Source organism: Mirounga leonina, unplaced genomic scaffold (genome assembly GCF_011800145.1).
Source record: "Mirounga leonina isolate KUSES-001 unplaced genomic scaffold, KU_Mleo_1.0 Mir_152, whole genome shotgun sequence".
Classification (NCBI taxonomy): domain Eukaryota; kingdom Metazoa; phylum Chordata; class Mammalia; order Carnivora; family Phocidae; genus Mirounga; species Mirounga leonina.
In genome coordinates this window covers 20,369,248-20,393,703 of record NW_023270380.1, presented here as the reverse complement: position 1 = coordinate 20,393,703, position 24,456 = coordinate 20,369,248, and the positions used below count along the sequence as shown (strand labels likewise).

At 41.8% G+C, this 24,456-nt stretch overlaps 1 protein-coding gene across 1 annotated transcript in view; it reads right to left on the bottom strand.

Moving 5' to 3' along the window:
- Positions 1 to 24,456, bottom strand: part of DNAH14 (dynein axonemal heavy chain 14) — a 357,723-nt gene that overhangs the window by 165,501 nt on the left and 167,766 nt on the right. Inside the window, exons 36-42 of the mRNA XM_035008404.1 lie at positions 19,565 to 19,796; positions 18,845 to 18,898; positions 17,280 to 17,425; positions 15,008 to 15,076; positions 14,197 to 14,383; positions 13,290 to 13,366; positions 8,660 to 8,831 (exon numbers count right to left, since the gene is read on the bottom strand). Of these exons, the coding sequence (XP_034864295.1) occupies positions 8,660 to 8,831; positions 13,290 to 13,366; positions 14,197 to 14,383; positions 15,008 to 15,076; positions 17,280 to 17,425; positions 18,845 to 18,898; positions 19,565 to 19,796 (937 nt within the window). The remainder of the gene's footprint in view (positions 1 to 8,659; positions 8,832 to 13,289; positions 13,367 to 14,196; positions 14,384 to 15,007; positions 15,077 to 17,279; positions 17,426 to 18,844; positions 18,899 to 19,564; positions 19,797 to 24,456) is intronic.

The following is a 24,456-nucleotide window of genomic DNA, read 5'->3' as shown; positions in this document are numbered from 1 at the left end:
TGCTCAGTGGGGAGTCTGCTTCTCCCTCTCCCTCTGTCCCCTGGCTCAGTGCTCTCTCTCTCTCTCTTTCTATCTCAAAAAACAAAAACAAACAAACAAAAAAACACTTTAAAAAAATAAAGTGGGGTTTATTTCAGTGTCGATACTATCGGTAACTGTGCCTACAGAAAAAAGCGGGATCTATCCTTTTCCTCACTGACCTCTCCTACTGCACTTCTCATTCCTTGCATTCCCACGATGGGACAAAGGTGCTGCTGAAGGAGACACAGACACTCAGCAGGACTGTACAAATGGAGAAAACGTAGCTCCTGTGGCCAGGCTACCGGAGGTTAGAAATCAGCTGAGAGAAACCTCTTTTATTTTTTTAAATTTTATTTTATGTACATTCAATTAATTAACATATAGTGTATTATTAGTTTCAGGGGGAGAGATCAGTGATTCATCAGCTGCATACAACACCCAGTGCTCATTACATCATGTTCCCTCCTTCATGCCTGCCACCCAGTCACCCCATCCCCCCACCCCACCTCCCCTCCAGCAAGCCTCAGTTTGTTTCCTGTACTTAAGAGTCTCTTATGGTTTGTCTCTGGTTTCATCTTGTTTTATTTTTCCCTCCCTTCCTCTACCTCCTCTGTTTTGCTTCTTAAATTCCACCTATGAGTGAGATCATATGATAATTGTCTTTCTCTGACTTATTTCACTCAGCATAATGCCCTCTAGTTCCATCCACGTCATTGCAAATGGCAAGATTTCATTCTATTTGATGGCTGCATAATATTCCATTGTGTGTATATATATATATATATATATATATACATACACACAGCACTTCTTCTTTATCCATTCATCTGTTGATGGACATCTGGGCTCTTTCCATAGTTTGGCTATTGTGGACATTGCTGCTATAAACATCGGGGTGCAGGTGTCCCTTTGAATCACCACATTTGTATCTTTGGGGTAAATACCCAGTAGTGCAATGAGAACAACCTCTTTTAAATGGAGGTGATGAGACATACCCTTAAGGCCTGAACGTGGAGCAGTTTTAGATGCGGGGGCTAGGAATTCTCTGTCACAGACAATACAAACCTAGACACCTGCCTGGATGTAAGCCAACAGTCCACAGGAGTGGACTAGGGATAGCATGGGATACACAGAGGATCAGCAGAAGTGGGATAATCAAAAGAAGAGATATTCAGACAGGGCATCCCTCCTGGTTAAAGATTTTCACAATTCCTTACTTTGGAAGGTTTTGAAATAAAATCATAATCCTACTGTAAAGTATTTATGGTTGTAAATGATGTTCTGTAGAGTCAACTGCATGGCAAACTATACATCATTTATTCCAGGATATGGTTTCGGTAATTCTGTTAATCCTGTGGTTGCCCTGAGTTAACGACACCCCCACCCCCACACTGTAGATATTGTTAGAGACAGAAATGTGAATAAGTTGGATAGATTCCAATTGCCTATTGCATGCAATTTAGATTCCTGTACCTCAAATGAACAAGAAGTGTAAACAGCACACCTACAATGTATTATTTAACAACATATATTCCTATATGGATATGCTATATGTGACTGGTCACTGTGTAAACCATCAAAAATACACCATTAAATAGAAGACTGGATTATTCCAAATTTAATATTAGACCTATAAATTATGAACTTTGTGCCATTTCTTGAGCCATACATTAGTATTTGGCAACATTTTGTTAACAGTTTATTTATTTATTTAACAGTTGATAGCCTGCATATTTATCAATGTAAAAATTATACGAAGGGAAAGTAGCAGAATAAACGGATGCTTATAAAATTGATGAAGAGATGAATATATAATAAGGTTAAAAAATCAAACCATCAACGTGCACCTAGAAATGCTATTATGATGGCAATGCTATTTATTTTAGCTGTGACTTGAAAAATGTTAAAGGTAAACACATATCTAGAGAAAGGAGAGGAAGGAATGTGTAGGCCCCGCCGGGGAGAGATGGAAAGATGTTTATATAAGACAGAGAAAGCAAAACTTGTCAACTAACATCTTCCTTCCCTTTTTTTAGCAGAGTGAAAATCCTCAAAATGTAAGTATAAATATGCAAAATGTAGGCAATGGCTTAGGTGCAACCATCCACTGTACATCTCCTGGAAGCCACACAACACAAAACCACAAAGACAGATCTATAGATAACTATAGATCTCAAATTCCATTTTCATTAAAATAAGAATAAGGAAAAATCTCCAAAACCTAAAATGCATGTAAGTGCTATGAAAATAGTTAAGCCTATTTAGCTTAGAGTTTGGACCTACAGTTTCTTGGTCTGGAAAAATCCAATTCACTGAATTATGTGGAACAAAGAATCTCACAGCCGAAGTCCCCTTCCTGTCAACATAGAGAACTAAAAATAAATGGCTCCATATTAAAACGGCTAATAGAATATGAAAACACATAACTAGAGAATTTAAAGTGAGATTTAGAATATCAAAGACAAAATGAAAGTTTTCAAAGCTTCCAGAGAGACTTGCAAGGAAGATGGTGGAGTAGGAGGATCTTGGGCTCACATCATCCCCTGATTACAACTAGATAACACTCACATCAGGGTAAATGACCCAGAAAATCCCCCAAAGACTGGCAGGACAGACTCTCCACAGCTAAATGTAGACAAGAGACCACATTGAAGAGGGTAGGACGGGCAGAGACAGAGCTGGGAACCAAATGGACCTGCGACACTGTCCGCAGGAGGGAGGGACCCGCAGGCGCAGGCATGGAAGAGGAGCAGACCCCCAGCCCAGGAACCCCAGGCCTGGGAACCTGTACCAGGAAGAAGAATCCCTATAACATTGGCTTTGGAAACCAGAGGGGCTTAACTTCGTGAGTTATTACAATCAGTGGGGCTTACCACCTGGAACTTTAAAAATCAGCAGTTGCAGACAGGAAGCTGAGTCCCTGTCCTTCAAGAGACAGCAGAACCAGAAGCCCCTCTGAGATAAGTACAGAAGCAGCAGTTTGAAAAACACCTGGGGTACACGAAGAGGAGGTTTATTTACTAATCTCAGAATGTGTGCTAGAGCAGCAGGGATTTCAGGAGACTTCTCCAAGAACAAAGGAGCTGGTGGGCACCATTTCCCTCCCTCACCCCCAGCCTAACACATGGACACCTGCAGGAACCAGTGCCGTGGGAACACTCTCTACCTGGCTCACTAACAGCTGCTTGGCCCCAGCTCCAGGCTCTGGCTCCAGGTCCCCTCCCGGAACAGACCCAACAAACCTGGCTAACTCTGCACATCCCGGCCCTCCACGTTCTCCTGCACACCTGCCCCCTTCACTGTGCCCTGGACAGAAGCCCATTCCCAGCGGCGCCACAGGCATGCCAGTGTGTGCAGACAGCCCAGACAGGGGCCAGCACCGCTGCAAAGTCACTCCTGCCTCAGGGAGAGGGGGAGATAACCACACACACCAGTTGGACTCTGGCCCCACCCACCAAGGAAAGCTTCTCAGGGGACAATGCAGGGAAAGTGCCCTGAACTTTGGTGCCACCACAGCTCTGGCAAATGCCTGGTCTGGCCCAGCTCAAGCCCCACACTGGCCCACTATCAACACAAGGACCAAACCCTCCACACAGGGTAAAGAGAGCCACCACAGGTGACTGGACTGAAGGCAAATGCAGTGCAACCACAACAGGGCAACACGCACAGGAGACACGCCTGAGGCTCCGGGTTCTGGGGAACAGGGGACACTGCACTGCAGGGCACTACAGGGCCAATTCTTCATAAAGCCACTTCCATCAAGAAGAGGAGAGGGAGCTGACTTTCCTAAGACAGAGAAACAGACACAAAGAATTAGACAAAATGAGGGGACAGAGGCATATGTTCTAAGTGAAAGAAGAGAACAAAGTCATAGCAAGAGACCTAAGTGAAATGGAGATAAGTAATACAGCTGGTAGAGAATTAATAGTGATCATAAAGATACTTGCTAGACTTGAGAAAAAAAAAAAAAAAAGAGGAGGACCTCCACTTTTTGAGACCCTCCACAAAGAGATCAGAAACAAAACAGAACCAATTAGAGATGATGAACTCACTAAATGAAATTAAAAATAAACCACCTGGAATAAACTGCAAACAAGAGGAAGTAGAAGAATGGATCAGCCACCTGGAGGACAGAGTAATGGAAAGTAATCAAGCTGAGCAGTGAGAGAAAAAAATGATGCAAAATGAGAATAGACCCAGGGAACTCAGCAACGCTGTCAAGCATAATAACAGTCGCATGACAGGGATCCCAGAAGGAGAAGAGTGAGGAAAGGGGGCAGAAGATTTGTCTGAAGAAATAATAGCTGAAAACTTCCTGAATCTGGGGAAGGAAAGAGAAATCCAGATCCAGGAGGCACAGAGAGCCCCCAGCACAACCAACCCAAAGAGGTCTGCACCAAGACACAAAATAAATAAGATGGCCAAAAGTAGTGATAAAGAGAGAATTTTAAAAGCAGCAAGAGAAAGGAAAGCAGGTACATACAAGGGAAACCCCATATGGCTATCAGTGGGTTTTTCAGCAGAAACTCTGCAGGCCAGAAGAAAACAACATGATAAATTCCAACTGCTAAAAGGAAAAAATCTACAGCCAAGAATACTCTATCCAGGAAGGCTCTCATTCAGAACAGAAGGAGAGACAGTTTCCCAGACAAACAAAAGTTAAAGGAATTAATGACACTAAACCAGCCCTCCAAAAAATGTTAAAGGATATTCTTTGAGTGGAAAGGAAAGACCATAAGCAGGAGTAAGAAAAGTAGGAAGCACAAAAGAGGTAAAAATAAGTGTATCTATAAAACTCAGTCAAGAGATTCACAAAATAAAAGGATGTAAAGTATGCCACCATATACCTAAAATGTGGGAGGGGGAGGAATAAGAATGCGTTCAATATATGGAATTGCTGAATTGTTATGTTGTATACCTAAAACTAATACAACACTGTATATTAACCATAATGGAATTAAAATTAAAAAAAAATAAAGAATCCCCCCCCCCAGAAAAAACCAAAACCCACAGGAAACAACAAGTGTTGGCGATGATGTGGAAAAAAAGGGACCCTTGTGCACTTTTGATGGAAATGCAAACTAGTGTAGCCACTGTGGACAACAGTATGGACGGTCCTCAAAAAAAAAATAAAAACAATCACCATATGATCCAATAATTTCACTATTGGGTATTTACCTAAAGAAATGCAAACAGTAATTTGAAAAGAAATATGCACTCTTATGTTTACTGCAGCATTATTTACAACAGTCAAGGTATGGAAACAGCCCAAATGCCCACTGATGGGTGAATGAATTAAAGAAGATGTGAGATACACACACACACACACACACAATGGAATATTACTCAGCCATAAAAAAAGACTGAAATCTTACCATTTGCAACAACATGGATGGATCTAGAGAGTATATTGCTAAGTGAAATAAGTCAGTCAGAGAAAGACAAATACCATAGGATTTCACTCACATGAGGACTTTTAGAAGAAGAATAAGATATAAATATATATACCACTTATATTTTCAAACTATATAAGGCCAGCAATTGACAGAAATGCATAAAGGAGAAAAGAAGACATACATCATTGTTCATATTAGGGACTAACAGATAATATCCAAGTAAGTGGAAAACCGGAGATATTATTATAAAGATGTATAAAGTTACCCTTAGAATAAAAATACTAACCTGCATAAAAATCAGTAGAATAAAACAAAATTTAAAAACCACTTCACTTTGTGGAATTTATAAAGTTTGGAAAAAAAAAAAAAAAAAACAAGTCCAAAAGTGTACAAGGCAAACAAAACATGGGGTAACCGTCTTAACAAAGTGGAATTCAAGCCAAATAACTGTGGACAAGAAAACAAAAGCACTACGTATTGAAGGGTGCAACTCATACAATGATTTGTAATTGATATTCGTGTGTCAAACAACATGGTAACGACCACTAGGATGCAGAGATTATAAGAATAAACAGGAGTGTGTTAATAGGAGACATGAATGCACCTGAGTCCAAGGAAAACAAGTAAACAAGTGCAAGTACCACTGATAAGAGAGAGAAAATGGGGCCGAGAGTTCAGCTAAACTGCTTCAGGATATTGCTGCCTCTGCATCTGCTCAGCCCCACAGAACAGTCTGCGGGGACATGACGCCAGTCCCTCACACCAGCGCAGGCCCCGACAGCAGCCCGCGAAGCCATGAGCAGGTGGACGCTGCTGGTAGGATGTCCCCCCTGCCAGGGCCTGCCCCTTACACGCTCCTTAGACAGCTCCCATGGGGAACTTACCAAAGTCCCGCTCTGCTTGGTTTGAACTGGCCAATCCAGCCTTAGCCTGGGAACCCCAAAAGCAGTCCGGCCATGGACCCTGATGAAGGCGTGTGCCCCGGGGCCGGCCTCTCTGCCTGCACCTGGCCTCATCCTCCCCATGTGGCTCTGGAGGCCTGTACCGCCAACTTGCTCCATGGCCCGTGAGTAACAAGTGTCTCTATTTCAGTGTCTCTGTTGAACCGTAGCTCACCAGCAGGTCCCCTGTGCTGCTCTTAACAAATGCTAATTGAACAGTCATAACAAATGCAGATAAACCAAACTCTGTCTTATATTTGTGGTCCATGATAAGATACCTTCTTCTCATGTACATAGGGACTATTCACAAAAACTACTTATATATTAGGCCATAAAAAAGTCTAAATTAAATTCTTAAGGAAAAATAACAAAGATAATATTCTCTGATCATAATTCAGTAAGACCAGAAATTGGTAACAAAATCAGAAAATAAAAAGATCCTTTACCTGGAAATTAAAAGCATGAAAAACTTCTGTTTTAGGAAAGAAAGGAAGTACTAATTATCCTATCAAATTTCTGAGAAAAAAATGCTTAGGGAAACCCTATCTACCTGAACTTACAGCCTATATATCTAAAGCAGTGCTTGGATGAAGTTATATAGTTTTCTTTTGTTGTTTTTTGTTTTTTAAGTAGGTGCCACACCTGGCATGGAGTCCAGCGTGGGGCTTGCACCCCAACCCTGCGAGCAAGACCTGAGCTGGGACCAAGAGCCAGATGCTTAACCAACTGAGCCACGTGGATACCCCTTGTTTTATAAACTTACATTAATAAAAAATAAACTATTCATCTTACTTAGACAGGTGGAGGGAAAACACAAAACAGAGGAATAAAGGAAGGTATTTAAAAATATTAATATGGATATTAAAAGATTAGGAATCAAAAAGATGTATTAAATAAATAAAAAGCTGTTTTTTGAAGAAAACAGAAATACTTCTAGGTCATCTATATAGTGAAGAAAGCCCAAGCTAAGACAATAAGACCTGCCTGGGAGAGTAACATCGGAAACAGGAAACTGCAAGGGCTGTGAGACAGTGGTTTGTTCAAATCCACACAGAGCATTTTAACACATAAATACAATGAGAATACTCTCTAGTTCAACGAAATTGAGCCTACTGAAATCTAACTAGACCAGAACCATGAAAGAACTATCGTCTCATAAAAGACCTGGTCCGGGTGGTTTGCAAGGGAAATTTTCGCAAACTTTTTTTTTTTTTTTTTTTTTAAAGATTTTATTTATTTATTTGAGAGAGAGAATGAGAGAGAGAGAGCACATGAGAGGGGGGAGGGTCAGAGGGAGAAGCAGACTCCCTGCCGAGCAGGGAGCCCGATGCGGGACTCGATCCAGGGACTCCAGGATCATGACCTGAGCCGAAGGCAGTCGCTCAACCGACTGAGCCACCCAGGCGCCCTTTCGCAAACTTTTCTACAGAACCTCACGAATGATCTTCTTTCGCTAAGCGCTTCATGTGTCCTTCAAAATATGTATTCTGTGCCTGCTAGGTATGAGGCTGTGCACATAGCTTATACCTATATTTAAAAAAGAAATAATTATGAAGCTGTTTAAACTATAAGCTACCTAAACCACATATTTTAAAATAAACTTAAAAAACAGTGTTTCAAAAATTGGGCAGGGCACCAGAGAAAGGAATGCCTGGGTTTGATGGCCTGAGACCTGATAAGGGCCCAGGAAGAGCCAGAAAGCAGAGAGAAGTTCAGGGTGGAAAAAGCTGCGGGAGGTAAAAGGACACACGGCAAAGTAGCCCAACGTGGTCAGACTTCAAAAGGCAGTGTGACCCGTGTCGGGGGACCTGACTCTGGGTTCGTCTGCTGGGGGCTCTGTGGGCTCTGTGTGCGGGGGCAGCAGGAGAGAGGTCGACACCCCACCTGGACAGTGGCGGTGACCGCAAGGCGGCAGAGGTAAGAGGAAATAGAGGGCTCTCCAGTCACAGTATGTCATTTTTATGACCACAAAAGTTCACATTGTAATGTCCTTTCTCATAATTCTGATCTAATTTGATCCTTAAAGTACCCCTTTAAAGTAGGAAGAGGAAACATTATCATTCCCATTGGAAAGACGAGAAAACTGGGGAACAACGTAAGTAGCAGCCTTCCTTGACAGAGGCCGCAACACTGTTTTTCTCCCAAGGAGAAATACATCTCCGAATATGTTTATCCCTCCAATTAGAACATAAGTAGAGTGTTTCCGGAAGAGCAGTAATATTTTTTTACTTACATCGTTTCTTATCTTAATTAACACTCCACCTCTAAATCATTTGTGATGGTTTTCAAAAGTCTTATTACCTCCAAGGCAATCTGATTTGCTGTTGAAACTGCCACTCCAGGAAAAATATCTCCTATAATCTTTTCAAAACGTGGGACGTCTTCAGGGAGAAATTTTGGCAAACTAGCTTCTCTCAGAGCCTCAATAATGATCGGAGTCTCATCCGTTTCAGAAAGATGGTCGTTGGTGTTACTTTAATGGAAGAAGAAAAGAAAGACAAAGTTAGCAAGTATGCTTCGCTGACACTGAAGGCCGTTACTATTCCTTTGTAGAGGCAGCTGTCCCAACAGCCCCTCCTCCTCTCCCTCACTGCAAAGCAGCTCTGCGGTGTGCATGAGGTGAATGTGGTCCCCGGATCCAGAGACGGGCCCGGGCTGGTCTCGAACTGTCCACTCCCCAGTCACTGATTCTGAAAATAACAGAACGAATTCAAACTAATATCAAATTAAAAATAACAGCGATTTACTCAAAATCTCTAGGCGAGCCAGGGAAGCAGGCTTGCAGGCTATGCAGCTGGCAACTGTGGCCAAAGTTACGCCACGGAAGTGGTCCCATAAAGACAAATAAACCTGAAACCCTCGTCAGAGCAATCCTCCCCTGCCCGCCTCTGGAGTTTCTGAGGGAGAGAAACAGTGAACTCCCCCTGCCGTTCAAGCCAGCTTAAGGTTTCTGGTTGTTGTCACGAAAGCCCCCAGATGTAAGAAGTCATCACATATATACTGCCCCATAATAACAATATTTTGCCTATTGAACACTTCAGTACATATTGTACACATTAAACATGCAACCAGGAGAAAGAACTGCATGCCCTACGATCGGGCTGCAGAGATGCAAAGGAAGAGACGTTCTCTGGGCGGGAGGGGCCCTCCCATCCTCCTGTGGACAATGTCCAAAACTCTTCATCAGGACAGAGATGATTCTTAGGTCTTTCACCCTTAATAAAAACAGCTAATAGCTAACGTTTAATGAGCACTTTTTACCGGCCACTCTGCTTAGTTCTTTAATCGAAGAATTCATTAATCTTTCAACCACTTAAGAGGGAAGGGAGAGTAATACTCAACATGACCAAGGTCAGACAGCTGCTGGGTGTCAGCGAGCTCATTTTTTCCCAAGACAGAGCTTGCTTTACATTCAAGGAAGATAAATTTAAAAAAAAAAAGAAAGAAAGAAAGAAAAGAAAGAAATGACCACTATATCTGGAAGTGATCACAGCTTATATATAATTATATTGTTATGATACTTTGCTATTAGATATAAAAATAAGACTTGACTAAAGTTCTACAGAAGAATAATTTGGGGGATGGCATCTGAGATTATCATAGGGAATATCTGTTGTCATTTAAGAATAAAAAATGAAATCTCTAGACTAACGTCAACTAAAATTCAAGAAAAGGATAGTTATTAAACCTTATTATTATTATTATTTTTTTACCCATTTTGATTGTCTTCATGATACCTACCCATTCTTGGAATTAGTTAAGACTCACTTTATGGGCTTACTATGGTAAGTTTTGTTAAGTGTTTACCTGAAGAGATATTAATTCTCCAGCTGTTGACAAAGCAAATCTTTTCTACCAAGGACATCCTAGGATTCCAGCTCCTGGGCAGTTTGTTTTCCAAACCAAAGGGGAGATAGGGAAACCTCCTTTCTGGGATTGACAGAGAAGCTGCCTGCGGGAGGCAGACAAAAATGTCCCGCAGAGATAAATTCACCTGCTAATCCCTGGAACCTGAGAATATTATCCCCTACAGCAACAGACATGACTAAGTTTATCCCAGATGATCCAGATTTAAAAGCAGTCACGTGCTCCTACCGAGAGCGAGGCAGAGAGACACGCAGACAGTGGGAAGACGGGGCAGACCCCAGCGTGATGCGCCCACAAGCCCTGGGGTCCTGGCAGAGCCCAGGACGGACTCTCCCCCAAGGCCCCTGCAGGGACAACAGCCCTGCCCACAACCTTGATTCCAGACTGCTGGTCCCAGGTATTTGGAGAAAACATCTTTCTGGTGTTTAAAGACATCAAGTCTGTAGTGATTGGTTATGGTAAACCTACAAAGCGAATACACAGTCCTTTATTATTTTTTTAAATGTAAGCACCTCAGAACTCTTTGGGAGTTAGAGCTAGAATCCGCCAATGCGCTCTAGACAGAAAAGGTGGGAGAAAGCATCTGGAAATGAGGGACATTTGTGGTATCCTTGGTGCCCGGAGGCAAAGCCAGGAGCCTGAGGGAGAATGGGCTGGAGCAGAGGGATAGGAAGGGACGGAAGGGAAAAGGACAGACAAGAAGAACAATGATAGTTTTTGGTGTCAGGGAGGGCCAGTGGATTTTTAAAAAGCAACAGTCTATTTTTAAATGCTTGCTGTGCTTTACTCTGATAAAAATTCCCCAATCCTGTTCATAATACAGTCAACTTCGCACAATCACATCATCTACTTTGCTTTCGGGGGGACCAGGGAGGTGGGCTGTCACAGCTGTGTAAGCACAGACAGAAGACAGCCGCTCCCCATGGCAGCAGACATACTGACAGCACATGGGACACGGGAGCCACAGTCCAGGCGCCTGGGAGAACGGAGGTTTTTCTGTGACAGGAAGAACACGGATCAGGGACTCCCTCACTGGAACAGGTACTCGTATGTAAGAAAGACTGGAGGACTGGAGGACGGCAGGAAGCTGAGTCCTGGTACTCCGGTCTCTAATTCTTCCCAATTACAAAGCATTTCCTAACAGATACTCATTTACCTGCCATCAGTCTTAGGCCATTTTGCAATACATAACTCAGTTCCTTCATTTTTAGGAAAGAACATACTACAGTCAGGCTACAGCCTGATCCCTGACTCTTCCCCTCCCACACTACGTTCTGTGCTTGGTGCTATATCTAGGTACCACAATCTATAACATTTACTGCGTTCATGTAAATGGCATATTGACATGTCCTTTTATAACATATTCATGTTTTTCTCATTTAATTTTTAATAGGTAATACATGAATACAGTCCCAAATCAAACCCATACAAGTAGGTCCGCCCCTTAGCGATAATGAAAACAAATGCCCGTTTCCCTATAGTTTCACCAACAAAGTCCCGTCCAACTCTCGTATTTTTGCCCATCTGATGAGAAACAACATTTCAATTTTTAATGTGCATTTCTCTGATTAAGAGTGGGGTTGAGTATATTTTCATATATTTAAAAACTTTTATGTTTCTTTTTCTGAGAACTGTCCTTTGCCCATTTTCCATACCATTTGTTCCCCGTGTTTTTTAGGCAGTCCTCACGTGTTATGAGGATGAGCTAACTCCCTGCACTGAGAGCTGCAAATATCCTTCTTCCCAGCTCATCATTTGGCTCCTTACCTCACAGTGTTTTTTGACCATTGTCACTCTTTTCCTTTATAGCTTCTAGATTTTTGAGTCTTAGTTTTAAAGGCTTTCTGTAGTCCAAGCATATAAAGGACATTTTGTTTCTTCAAATACTTCTATGTTTTTAGTCCTTTTTTGATCCTGTTATCCAGGTAAATAACAGTGGCCATGGTTCCAACTGCATCTTCACACACATGGCAGTTTAGTTTTCCCAATGGCAATCACTGAAAAGTTGTTAGTCTGTTCTTGTCTCACGACTGACAACAGACTACATGCCCAGCGTGTGCAGTCCTGTCTCTGGGCTTCTGTTCTGTCCCGATGGCTTGCTGCTCTCTGTTCAGAAGCCAGCACCACAGTATTTAACCAATGAAGCTCTATAATAGGTTTTAATTGTTTATCTTTCTTTTTTTAAAAGATTTTATTTATTTGCGAGAGAGTGCGTGTGCACACAGCGAGTGCGGTGGGGGAAGGGCAGAGGGAGAGAATCTCCAAGCAGACTCCCTGCTGGGTGTACAGCCTGATGCGGGGCTCGATCTCACGACCCTGAGACCATGACCTGAGCTGATACCAAGAGTTGGACGCTTAACGGACTGCACCACTGAGACACCCCTTTCTATGTGAACCTTAGAATCTGCTTTTGCCCCCAAAAAACAAATGAAACCTTTGGTATTTTCACTGGGGTGTATTTCCATTCATAAATGAACATTTAGGGTCTTTAAATCTTTAAGATGTTATGATATTAAGTACATGATATATTATTTCATTTATTCCTATTTTCATTTGTGTCCTCTACAAATGTTTTCTTCATATGTGTTTTACATATTTCTCATACAGGTATATTCATACAGGTTTTACATTTCTCATTAAATTACTGCACTTTTTTTTTTTTTTTACCGACTCCCCACTGAGCAGGGAGCACAATGTGGGGCTCAATCCTAGGACCCTGGGATCATGACCTGAGCTAAAGGCAGATGCTTAACCGACTGAGCCACTGAGGTGCCCCCTAAATTACTGCTCTTTTAAATGAGGGCTTTAATTACTATGTATCTTTTATTATTTAAAGGTAAGATACATTTGTTAAAGAATAGGTTCTTCGGGGGGAAAAGTACCCAGGGATTTTGTGCATTTTTTTCTTCCTCTTCTTTCACGTTCTTAAACATCTCTACCATATTTCACTGTGACATTCTGGGAGCTCCCTGTTTTATCTTGTCATTGTTACTTAGACTTTTACCAATTATTTTCCCTGTGTTGTATAACTCCCTTTGACTTAACGATTCAAAATTCAACTCACCATTTAAACATCTGTTTCTTCTTTCCAGCCATTATTAAAACGGTCTTCAGAGACCTCAAGCCAAAATCATAATGATCCTATAAAGCATTAAAATATCTGAGTTATTAAGTTTCTGAAGGAAAAATGGGATGACTTGGAAATAAATGCATATCCTATGCAGTTAAATCCCTAATCTGTACCCTGTGGAGAGAGACCGTGATGTAACTCAAGAAAGCCTGCATTCAGCTTCCAATGCCCTCACTTCCCCCACCAAACTGATGCCCCTAAGTCTCTTTCTTAAAAGAGAGAGTCACAAGTATTAAAGCTGTTAAAAACTATTAGTATCTAAATTAAATTTTCTCTGAACTGGAGAGAGGAACTGAAAGAATATGATAAAGAAGAACACTTAGTGTGGCTGGTTGTCCAAACCATGCTGAGTCATAAACAAATACTCATTAAGCCAGCATATCCCAGAACAGTCCTTTTCAAAGCGTGGTACTCAGATCAGCCACATCAGGAACTGTTGAGAACCGGTTAGAAATGCAAATTCTCAAGGGCCACCCCAGACAAGCTGAAGGTTGGTGGTAAGGTCCAGTGATTTGTGTTTTAACAAATCCCCCCAATTATCTCGAAGCACAAAAAAGTGTGAGAGTCGTTGCTATAGAAGCTAACTCCCTCGTACGGAGGAAGTAGTCCATGATTTAACACAGCAGCTTCTCTATCATTCTCTCCAGGTCCTGGATGTAAGGCTTGCAACCCTACTGATTTTACACACCACCTCACAACCACGCTGGCTCGCCACCTTGAAGCGCTGATGGGATTCTCACTCCGTTATTTCCCCAGGTCATCCTTGGTCTAAATAAGACCAGAAAAGTCTTATTTAAAATTTTCTATAATCATCTTTACGTTGAGAGAAGCAGTTTGTTACCTGTTGTGAGAGCTGCTTACTAGCTAATTCATAAACGCTAACCAGCTTTCCAGAGAGTGATTTTGCAGATTTGAAACCAAGTGAAAACAGCATAATTTCAGTAATCATTTGATAATGGGGGGCCATCATTGCCACAGGGCGAAACAGAGACTTTAAGTTATCTGGGAGTTCTACTCGACCTTTGTACCTTAAGAGGGTAAGAAAAACAAAGAAACGACAACAACAAAAGAGCAGTTTTTCAGTTTTCAGGTTTTCTGATGAGGAACCACACAATATCATTTTCCCCAGAATAATCCTGTTTGCTTCCTACGTGATCTTCATTTGGGAAAACAAGCGTATAAGACAGTTTCTATTGTACTTTTCATCTCAGGAGCTTCCCCCTCTACCGACTTTTCTTTCTGTGCCTCCTCCCACAGTGCACCTCACATCAGGCTGCTCCTGCCCCGACTGTCACCACGTTCTCTCAACAGGTGTTTACTGAGCCTGCCCGGCCTCCACTCCTTGTAACCACCAAGTTCCCTTCTTTCTGCTACTCTCCGCTTTTTTGTCTGTCTCCTTTGTGACCAGCAGCTAACCTTTTCCTTTCTCTCTGGCTATTCCTGAAGTGAAAATGTCCCTCAGTCAGAAACTTAATGTGAGACCACCCATGTGGACGAGTAGGGAGCTGTAGCTGTTTATAAGTGTGCGGGCAGAGGAGGGAGTCAGGTGGTGGCGGTGAATAGTACATTACAGTGTCATACAACTGAATCATGGCTAACATTTCAGAAAACGACTTTGCCTCCATTCCTAACTTAGATTAACTGATGCTTACCCAGGGTTCATGGTGACAAATACTGCACAAGACATGTTGATACGAATTTCTTTTCCTTCCAGTACAAACCTACAAGACATTGGAAGGGGTTCAGAATGAGCACCCCCCAAAATGTGCCACTTCATTATGTGCATTATTTTTAGCTGAAGACAATGAAGGCCCAAAAGACTCAGAAAGAGCTTTTTAACTCCCCCCTTTAACTGTTTCTAAGAGTTTAGACAGAGGGATGGGTCCAGAAAGACAGCTCTCACCAGAGACAACTACAGAGAATATGGGCCGGGTGTGGTAAGTTGTGGGGAGCTCAGCAGGCCCGTTCATTCAAATTCCTCTCTGTCCCGCTGTCTCTGCAGGACACGACAAATATTTGTTCACCAAACATTTACTCTTTCCAGTTCCCTGTGACTTCTCTTTCTTCCCTTTGTAGCCCCAGGCCCCTTCCCCCTTCTCCTTAGCTCAGGATGGCATACAAACCTTAATTGCCTGTCTCTGAACCTCTCATATCTGTGTGAGGCTCATGTATGTACACAATTAACCTTTTCTCCTGTTAATTTATCTTATGCCAATTTAATTAATAGACCAGCCAAAAGAACCGAGACAGGTAAAGGAAAAATTTCCCTCCCCTGTCCATTATAGTATTCATTACTAAGAGAACTGTTTTTTCTAAGTCAAACTATGTTAAAACAATAAGCGAGTTTGGGAACGTTCCTAAGGCTGTGTTACACTTAAATCCAAACAGCACATGCTGGGAAAAAAATAATTTTAAAAGGGGAAAGAAGAGGGTCATCTTGAGCCAAAGTTGTGAGCCCTGCTGGGGTTCAGATTTTTTTTTAAAGATTTATTTATTTATTTGAGAGACAGGGGGAGAGAAAGTACGGGTGGGAAGGGCAGAGGGAGAGGGAGACAGAATCCCAAGCAGACTCACAATCCCCTGAGATCAAGACCTAAGCCAAAACCAAGAGTAGGATGCTTAATCTACTGTGTCATCCAGGTGCTCTGGGGTTTCAGATTTATTTGATCATGTCTAAAGAGTTTGTGGGGCCTAATGCCAGAAGGCAACCACCTGAATAACCTGACTGAACAGAGAAAAGAATCCAAGGAGACCCTTGGACACAGAATTCTCCCTGGGTGACACCACAGAGCAAAGAGTGGCCACGGCACAGAGTTCTTGTGTTAGCACACAATGCAGCCTGCCCCCAATTCCCCAATCAAATAATTTTGGGACCGCTGTGAAGTAGCACCTTGGCCTGGAGATTAGGGTCCTATTGTCAGCACCAGAGATAGGGACCATGGAGAGAAATGCTCTGGTGACCTTACGGACAGGTGAATCCAGTGAGGGTGGTCGAAGCTGGAAAGGAAAAACACTGGGAACAGAAGCTGAGGACTCCCTGGACAGAACAGAGGAAAGCCTGGCAGACAGTGAGGCGCATTTGAGAACTGGTGACGTGTGGCCTCCTGTGACCCCCACTTACACCCACAGATGTGTGAGGCCTTGCGACACTGACTCTCATGGTGGGAACAAAATCCTTGAGAGTAAAGCCAGAAGTGAGCGTCCATTAGCCTGAATTAGAAATATGGGTGGGGGTGGCGCCCAGCTGGCTCAGTCAGAGGAGTGTGTGGCTCTTGACCTCGGGGTTGTGAGTTTGAGCCCCACGCTGGGTGTAGAGATTACTTAAAAAAATAAAATTTTTAAAAAAAGAAATATTAGATCGTAATAGAAATTTTACACCCACAAATTCAATTATGCCCATAAAGTAAATCATGTGAGTTCCTGAATTTTTCTGAAGAGAAAAAAATTTTGCTTAGATTAGTAAATGTTAGTAATCCTAACATACAAATATTATTTTTACAGGATTTTTTAAAAAATAAAAGTATATTAATTCAGAGTAATGGGATAAGAGAGGCTTCAGGTATGTGGCCAGTATAATTTGTTTTTTAAAAAGCTGTAGAATTAAAGAAAAATACTTCAGTTTCTTCAAGTGCAACATCATAACATGGAAAGGTACTAAGGGAATTTAAACCCCGAAGTAAAAGTAACTGGATATATCTGTGACCTGTCCTGGTGGCCCAGAGACCGTTCCAAGGCTGGATGGGAGCCTGGGTACCCTAGGCTGGCATGAAGGTTAGTTACATATGTTTGCATGGTACTTGCCCAGCAAAGGAGACATCCAAGACGTCATTCCTTTTGGTCTGTGTTTAGAAAGAAAACAACACCCAATCCCTTCTTGGAGAAGAAATATCGAACATTAAGTGACCAAACACATCCACCCTGTACCTGACAGAATAGCTGTCTTTTGCTGCCTTGATTGTGAGGATCTGCGACGCAATCACCGAGAGGACCTGCACATCAATCCAATTGAACTCATCCAAACAGCACCACGCACCTGACTGCACCAGTCCAAAGAAGAATTTTCCCATTATCTTGAAAACAATTACACGTGGGTGAAAGCTTTCCGTAGGCCTGGGCTCCGTGCGGCTCCGCAGTTTCCCTGAGGCCAGTGCACGCCCTCCCCACCCCCCCTCCCCCAGCACACTGGGCACAACCACGGAGCGCCCCTGGCAGGTGCAGGGCAGCACGGCCTGTCCCCCAGCATGGGGAACCTAGTGATGCCTATGTGCCGGCAGCTGAAACCAGCAGAACGCTGTAGGCCCAACACAACACATGTGGATGAATACGGGCAAGGGAATGTCTGCTCTCGGGGCAGAGTGGGGAACACACACCAGAGCCCCTTGGGCCCAAGACACAGAAGCCGGTTCTTCCCACTGGCTGTGGGAATCAGGTCATGTCTTGCCTGAACATTTTGGTATTTCATTTATCATGGGGTTTCTGGCATTAATTTTTTTTTTTCAAGATTTATTTATTCATTTGAGAGAGCGAGAATGAGAGAGAGTACATGAGAGGGGGGAGGGTCAGAGGGAGAAGCAGGCTCCTCGCTGAGCAGGGAGTCTGGCATTAATTTTGATTCTAAAAAAGTATTGCATTAAAAGATAATTTATCTTGATTAGCAGGTTTCTTGGCTCCCACTCCACTGCTCCCAGCCCTGTTCACCCCACTGGAGGGCAGTTCCCAGGGAGGAAACTAGGGACCCTATGTCTTAACAATACTCATGCAAACAGCTGATTTATGTTTATTGATATTTTTAATGTGCTGAGCACAAACTGAAAATGCAGGATCTCACAGGTAATGTGCTTTTAGCTGCCAATACAATGACTGTAATAAAAGGTAAATGGTTTGACTTAACATGCACAACAAAATAAATGGGAGTGTTTCGAAACTTTAAGTAAATCTGTGACTGGCACAGAGGTACAGGACATTTCAATAAATATTTCAGAATGTTATGAGCTATGTCTTTGGTAATATGCCACCAAAACAAAGTAAGGCTGACATAAAATTGTAATCATCAATACAAACCCTGACTCAAATTTCTGTGTTAATTATAATAGCCTCATTGTTCTTAATGATTACCTTTTCAGTAAATAAAAGTATAGGGTTAGAACTTATAAAATAAACTTAGATTAATAGAGTAGTACTCTATTTTTTAAATAAATTCATGTTCCATATCAGATTTTGTTTGGAAAAATCCCCCTGTCAAAAAGTTTGAAAACCACTGTCTTAAGAAGTAGTTCAGTTGCATAAAAGCAAATTGCATGGTGTTTTAAGTTTCTATTACATTCTAAGTTTCTATTCTATTAATTTAGAAGAATTAATAGCATTTACAGTTCTGTTAATACTTAATGTCTCTCTAAGGGAAATATTTTTCTTGTTCTTTCAATCCTTAATAAATTATTTCTTTTACGTGCACAATATTTTTTTCTTGCATGTATATGAATAAGCTTTACCTTATAATCCAAATCCTCAAAACAGCTGAAGACCACACAATGTTTGCCTAAGGACTGAGAAACAAAGAAATTATTTTAAAAGATCTCTTGAATTATGACACAAAATACTAACACTAAAACTTCCAGAGTAATGCCTTTACTCTTTTAAGAAAACTGCAATTTCCAGATGAATTACATACCAAATTTAGAAATTTACAAATCTTAGTAGAGTATAAATGCACATACACTATTAGTTAGGTTGATTAGTGCATGGAACACTAAAGTCATGTTTTTAAGACACGTAAATGAATAAAAAACTAAGAAAAAAAGCATTTCAATGATGTCGTTCCAGGACATCCAACTATATCTTCCACTTTCATCAGTTACTTGTCTCTCCCTGTGTCTGTCTATCACACACACACACACATACACACGACCCCAGGTTGAAGTCTGTGTGTAGCTCAAAATCACCCATAAATGAAGGGCAGGATGCTACCATTCACTCATCAGTTAGCACAGTCAAATCCCAAGTAAACAGAAGCATACTTGGCCTGCAGAAGTCCCACATCCCAGCACACAGCAGACATGTAGTGACTGGATGAATTACATGACTTAACAAATGTGGTAAGGTGTTTGTTAAAAGTTACGAACATCTTAATAGCAGGAATGGTGTAAATTTAAGATACTGTTAAGGTTTGCGTGACCAGAACAACCAGTATTTTTGGCTACCGAAGCACTTACTTTGGCTAGATCTTTGACACTCTCCGTTTTGCCCGTGCCGGCAGGGCCCGCAGGGCAGCCTCCAAGATTCAGGAGCAGTGCTCCGGTGAGGGTGAGCCAGCACCTGTTAGTAAGGGGCGTAACAACCAACCGGGGAGTGCAGCCCAGGTACTCGTAGCCGTACGTGAAGCTGGCATCTCCTTGAGACACGTAGCACAACTTCTGTTTGTCATTCCATTTATACTGCAAATGCCTGAAAACAATATTGTAAGTGTGCATATTATTTGGGCAAAATTAGTTTTAGTTTTCACATGTAGAAACATAACAAAGATTAACAGGGATGTTGACTAAAAAAAACAAAAACGTTAAAACAAAATGAAAAGCGCTATGGACAGTTCATCAGTGACGATGTTAGACATGAAATATTAGAACTCCGAATCCTACCAGCATGAGAGCAATTTCCCCGCGAGGAAAACAGTCTCACGGAGTCCTGCTGCTTTGCTGTGATGTGGGCACTGCACAAACAGAGGATTTATACAAGAATCATCCCCAAGAAGTGTATTATGGTTTTCAATAAAGATGTGGCTCAGACATTGTTCATTATAACCAGGATCCTGACTACAAGGGTAACTCAGAGAGATGCTATTGTGGTATTTATCTTAGGAACACTGAGAATCGTGTGGCTAACCGTAAGTTTTCTCCTCTATAAGGCTATGAGTAAAACTTGCAACCCAGTTGTAGCTTTAGAGTATGTATTCTTTTTCCCCAGATTTACGGAGATATCGACCCAGACCTTAGTGTTAGTTTAAGGTGTACAACATAATGATTTGATATATGCACATACTGTGAAATGATCACAACAGATTTAGGTAACATCTATCATTCACATAGTTATGAATTTATTTTTCTTGTGATGCCATCATTTAAGATCTGTCTTAGCATCCTTCAAATATACAATCAAGGATTGTTAACTATGGTCACCACACTATCCATTACATCCCCAGAACTTATTTATCTTGTAACTGGAATTTGTTACCTTTGACCTCCTTCATCCATTATCCACATCCCCTGCCCCTAGCCTCTGGCAACCCCAATCACTTCTCTGTTTCTATGAATTCAGTGTTTTTGGGTTTCACATATAAGTGAGGTCACACATTGTCTGACCTATTTCATTTAGGATAATGCCATCAAGGTCCATCCGTGTTGTAGCAATTGGCAGGACTTCATTTTTTTATGGCTGTGTGATATTCCATTCTATACATGTACATTTTCTTTATCCATTCATCAGTTAATGAACGTCTTGGCTATTATAAATAATGCAGTGATGAACATGGGGTACAGATACCTTTTTGAGATAGTGATTTTACTTCACTAGGGAAAATACGAAGAATTGGAATTGCTGGATCATATGGTAGTTATAGTTTTAATTTTATGAGAAAATGCCATACAATTTTCATAGTGGGTGCACCAATTTACATTTCCATCAATGATGTATAAATTTCTCTTTTCTCCACATCCACACCAAAATTTATTTCTTGTCTTTTTGATAATAGGCATTCTGACAGGTGTGAGGTGGTATCTCATTGTGGTTTTGATTTGCATTTTCCTGATGATGAGAAGTGCTGAGCAGTGTTTCCTGCACCTGTTGGCCATCTGTATGTCTTCCTTGGAATATGTCTATTCAGTTCCTCTGCCCATTTTTTAATCCCCCCAAAATTTTTTTTGCTATTGAGTTGTAGGTGTTCTTTATATATTTTGGATATTAATCCCTTAGTGGATGCATGGTTTGCAAATATTTTCTCACATTCAGTAGGTTGCCTTTTTATTTTCTTGATGATTTCCTTTCTTGTTCAGAAGCTTTTGGTTTGATGTAGTCCCACCTGTTTACTTTTGTTTTTGTTTCCTTTACTTTTGATGTCAAATCCAAAAATTATTGCCAAGACCAATGGCAAGTTTACTGCCTTATGTTTTCAAGTAAGAGTTTATGGCTTCAAGTCTTATGTTCAAGTCTTTAATCCATTTCAGTTGGTTTCTGGGAGTGGCATGAGGTAGGGGTTCAGTTTCATTCTTTGTGTGGGGATATCTAATTTTCCCAGCATCATTTATTGAAGACACTGTCCTTTCCTCATTGTATATTCTTAGCTCTTTTGTTATATATTGGCCATATACGTGTGGTTTTATTTCTGGGCTATTCTGTTCCATTGGTCTATGTGTTTGCTAATGCCGTACTGTTTTGATTACTACAGCTTTGTAATATAGCTTGAAATCAGGAAGTGTGATACCTCCAGCTTTGTTCTTCTTTCTTAAGACTGTTTTGGATATTTGAGGTATTTTGTGGTTCCATACAAATTTTAGGTTTTCCTATTTCTGTGAAAAAGGTCACTGGAATTTTGAGAGGTTTTGCATTGAATCTATAGATGACTTTGGGTAGCATGGGCTTTTAACAGTATTAACTTTTTCAATCCTCAATCATGGGTTGTCTTTTCATTTATTTGCATCTTCTTCAATTTCCCTCATTAATGTCATAAGAGTTTTCAGTGTACAGATATTTCACCTCTTTGGTTAAATTTATTCCTAAGTATTTTATTCCTTTGGTGTAATTGTAAAAGGGATTGTTTTATTTCTCTTTCTGATAGTTCATTGTAAGTAGATAGAAATACAACTGATTTTTGTATATTGATTTTGCATTCTGCAACTTTACTGGATTCCTTTATTAGGACTGTCAGTTCTTTGGTGGCATCTTTAGGGTTTTCTACACATATGTCATCTGCAAAGAGAGAGAGTTTTACTTCTTCCTTTCTAATCCGCATGCCTTTTCTTTCTTCTTCTTATTTAACTGTTCTAAGATCTCCAGTACTACATTGAATAGAAGTGGGGAGAGTGGACATCCTTGTCTTGCTCCTAATCTTTAAGAAAAAAGCTTTCAGCTTTTCACTGTTGTGTATGATGTTAGCTGTGGACTCCTCATATATGGCTTTTACTGTACTGAAGTAAAGGAATGATAAACTGAAGTAAAAGCTATCTGCTATCCTAAGACCCAGGATTTGTTTTATGATTCAAGTACTAAATCATCACTTAAATTTTAATTTCCAGAGCTTTACTCACCCTGTTATTCTTCCCCTAGAACAGGGGTTCCTAAACTTGCCTGATTTACTGCACCTGTAGTATATCAGTAATTTTTTTCTTGATTACTCCAGTCAAAAGAAATACTTCACAGTTAATTTCATTAATTTTTAGGCCCAAAGCAGTTTAAAGGTATTTTTGTCTTAATGAACTTGGTAGCTTATTTTTAAAATATATACAAATAAATTGAAAAGAAATGAAATTTTTATTTCATTCTTGAATAATCACTGTTACTTACTAATGGGATGTGTGTACCTGTCGTGCACTGCACAATTTCTCAAACCCTAGAATCAGATAGGATACTGTTAATTTTGTTTCCTATACCATGTTTTCATTTAGTGCTTGCTTTTTTATCAGAGCAACTGCCTAAAACATAGCTTTGCAAGAATAAGAAATCATCATTATGATGATTCTAATGCTTAATGGTCTAATGTTAAACTTGTCAACTACTCTGAACTACAAGTTTGCTTGGTGTCTGACACATGATACATATCCCTCTGAGTCCTTCAAAAGTTTAAAATGTTTTGCAGTGAGAACTCAACTCTTTGAATTCCTATGGGGCCTTGGGGCACTTTGGCATACAACTTGGGAACTGTAGCCCTAGAATCATAGATGCTCACAGAGTTGATTAGAATCATGTCTTTCCTATTTTACTTTTCTAAGTATGCTCTTCCACCTGTCATTTTCACTTTCAAAGAGAGTTACTAGAAAGTAATAATGACATACTGAACTTTTGGGTGATGGTTCATCAATACAGCATATTTCTTTGGCAATTAAAAGTGGTATACAGTTAGGGGGGCGGAGCAAGATGGCGGAGGAGTAGGAGACCTGGATTTCGTCTCCTCTCAGGAAATCAGCTGGATAGGGATCAAACCATTCTGAACACCTACAAACCCAACAGGAGATCGAAAAAAGGAATAGCAACAACTCTCTGAACAGAAAAGCAACCACTTTCTGGAAGGTAGGACGTGCGGAGAAGTGAATCTGAGGCGATATTCGGGAGGATAGACGGCGGGGGAGGGGCCTCCGTCAGCCGCTTCTGGCAAGTGATAGAGCCGCGGAGCACAAAATCGGAACTTTTAAAAGTCTGCTCCGCTGAGGGATGTCACTCTGGTGGCTAAGCGGGGGGTGGAACCCTCCGGGACAGTGTGGTCTCAGGACCCTCGGGGTCACAGAAAGACCGGGGGTGCCTGAGTGTGGCAGAGCTCCCAGGTATCGGAGCAGGGAAGCCGGCTACAGAGACAGAGCCGAGGCGCAGGCTCTCAGCTCAGGGTTGCCATAAACCGTGATCCGCGGCGCAGTCGGGCCCCTGCTCCTCCAGCAGGGACCCAACAAGCAGCAGATCCGGGGAGACTCACCTTCCTCCCCGGGGAGGAGCCGCACGGGAGTGCACCGCAGGGATCTGCTGGGTTTGGAGACTCCACCCGGTGTCGGGTGCCAGAGACAGAACCGTGCGGTCACAGGCCGGGTGAGCACAGAGTGCGGCTGGAGACCGGGGAGACGGGAGTGACTGACGGCTTTTCTCTGGGGGCTCACTGAGAAGCGGGGCCCCGAGTTCTTGGCTCCTCCGGGGCGGAGATTGGGAGGCCGCCATTTTCACTCTCCGCCTCCAAAGCTGTACGGAAAGCTCGCAGGGAACAAAAGCCCCGGAGAGCAAACCCGAGCAGATTACTTAGCCGGGAGGGGGCAAGGGCGGGGCAATTCCGCCTCCGGCAGAGACATTTGGAAGCCACGGCAACAGGCCCCTCCCCAGAAGATCAGCAAGAACAGCCAGCCAAGACCAAGTTTAC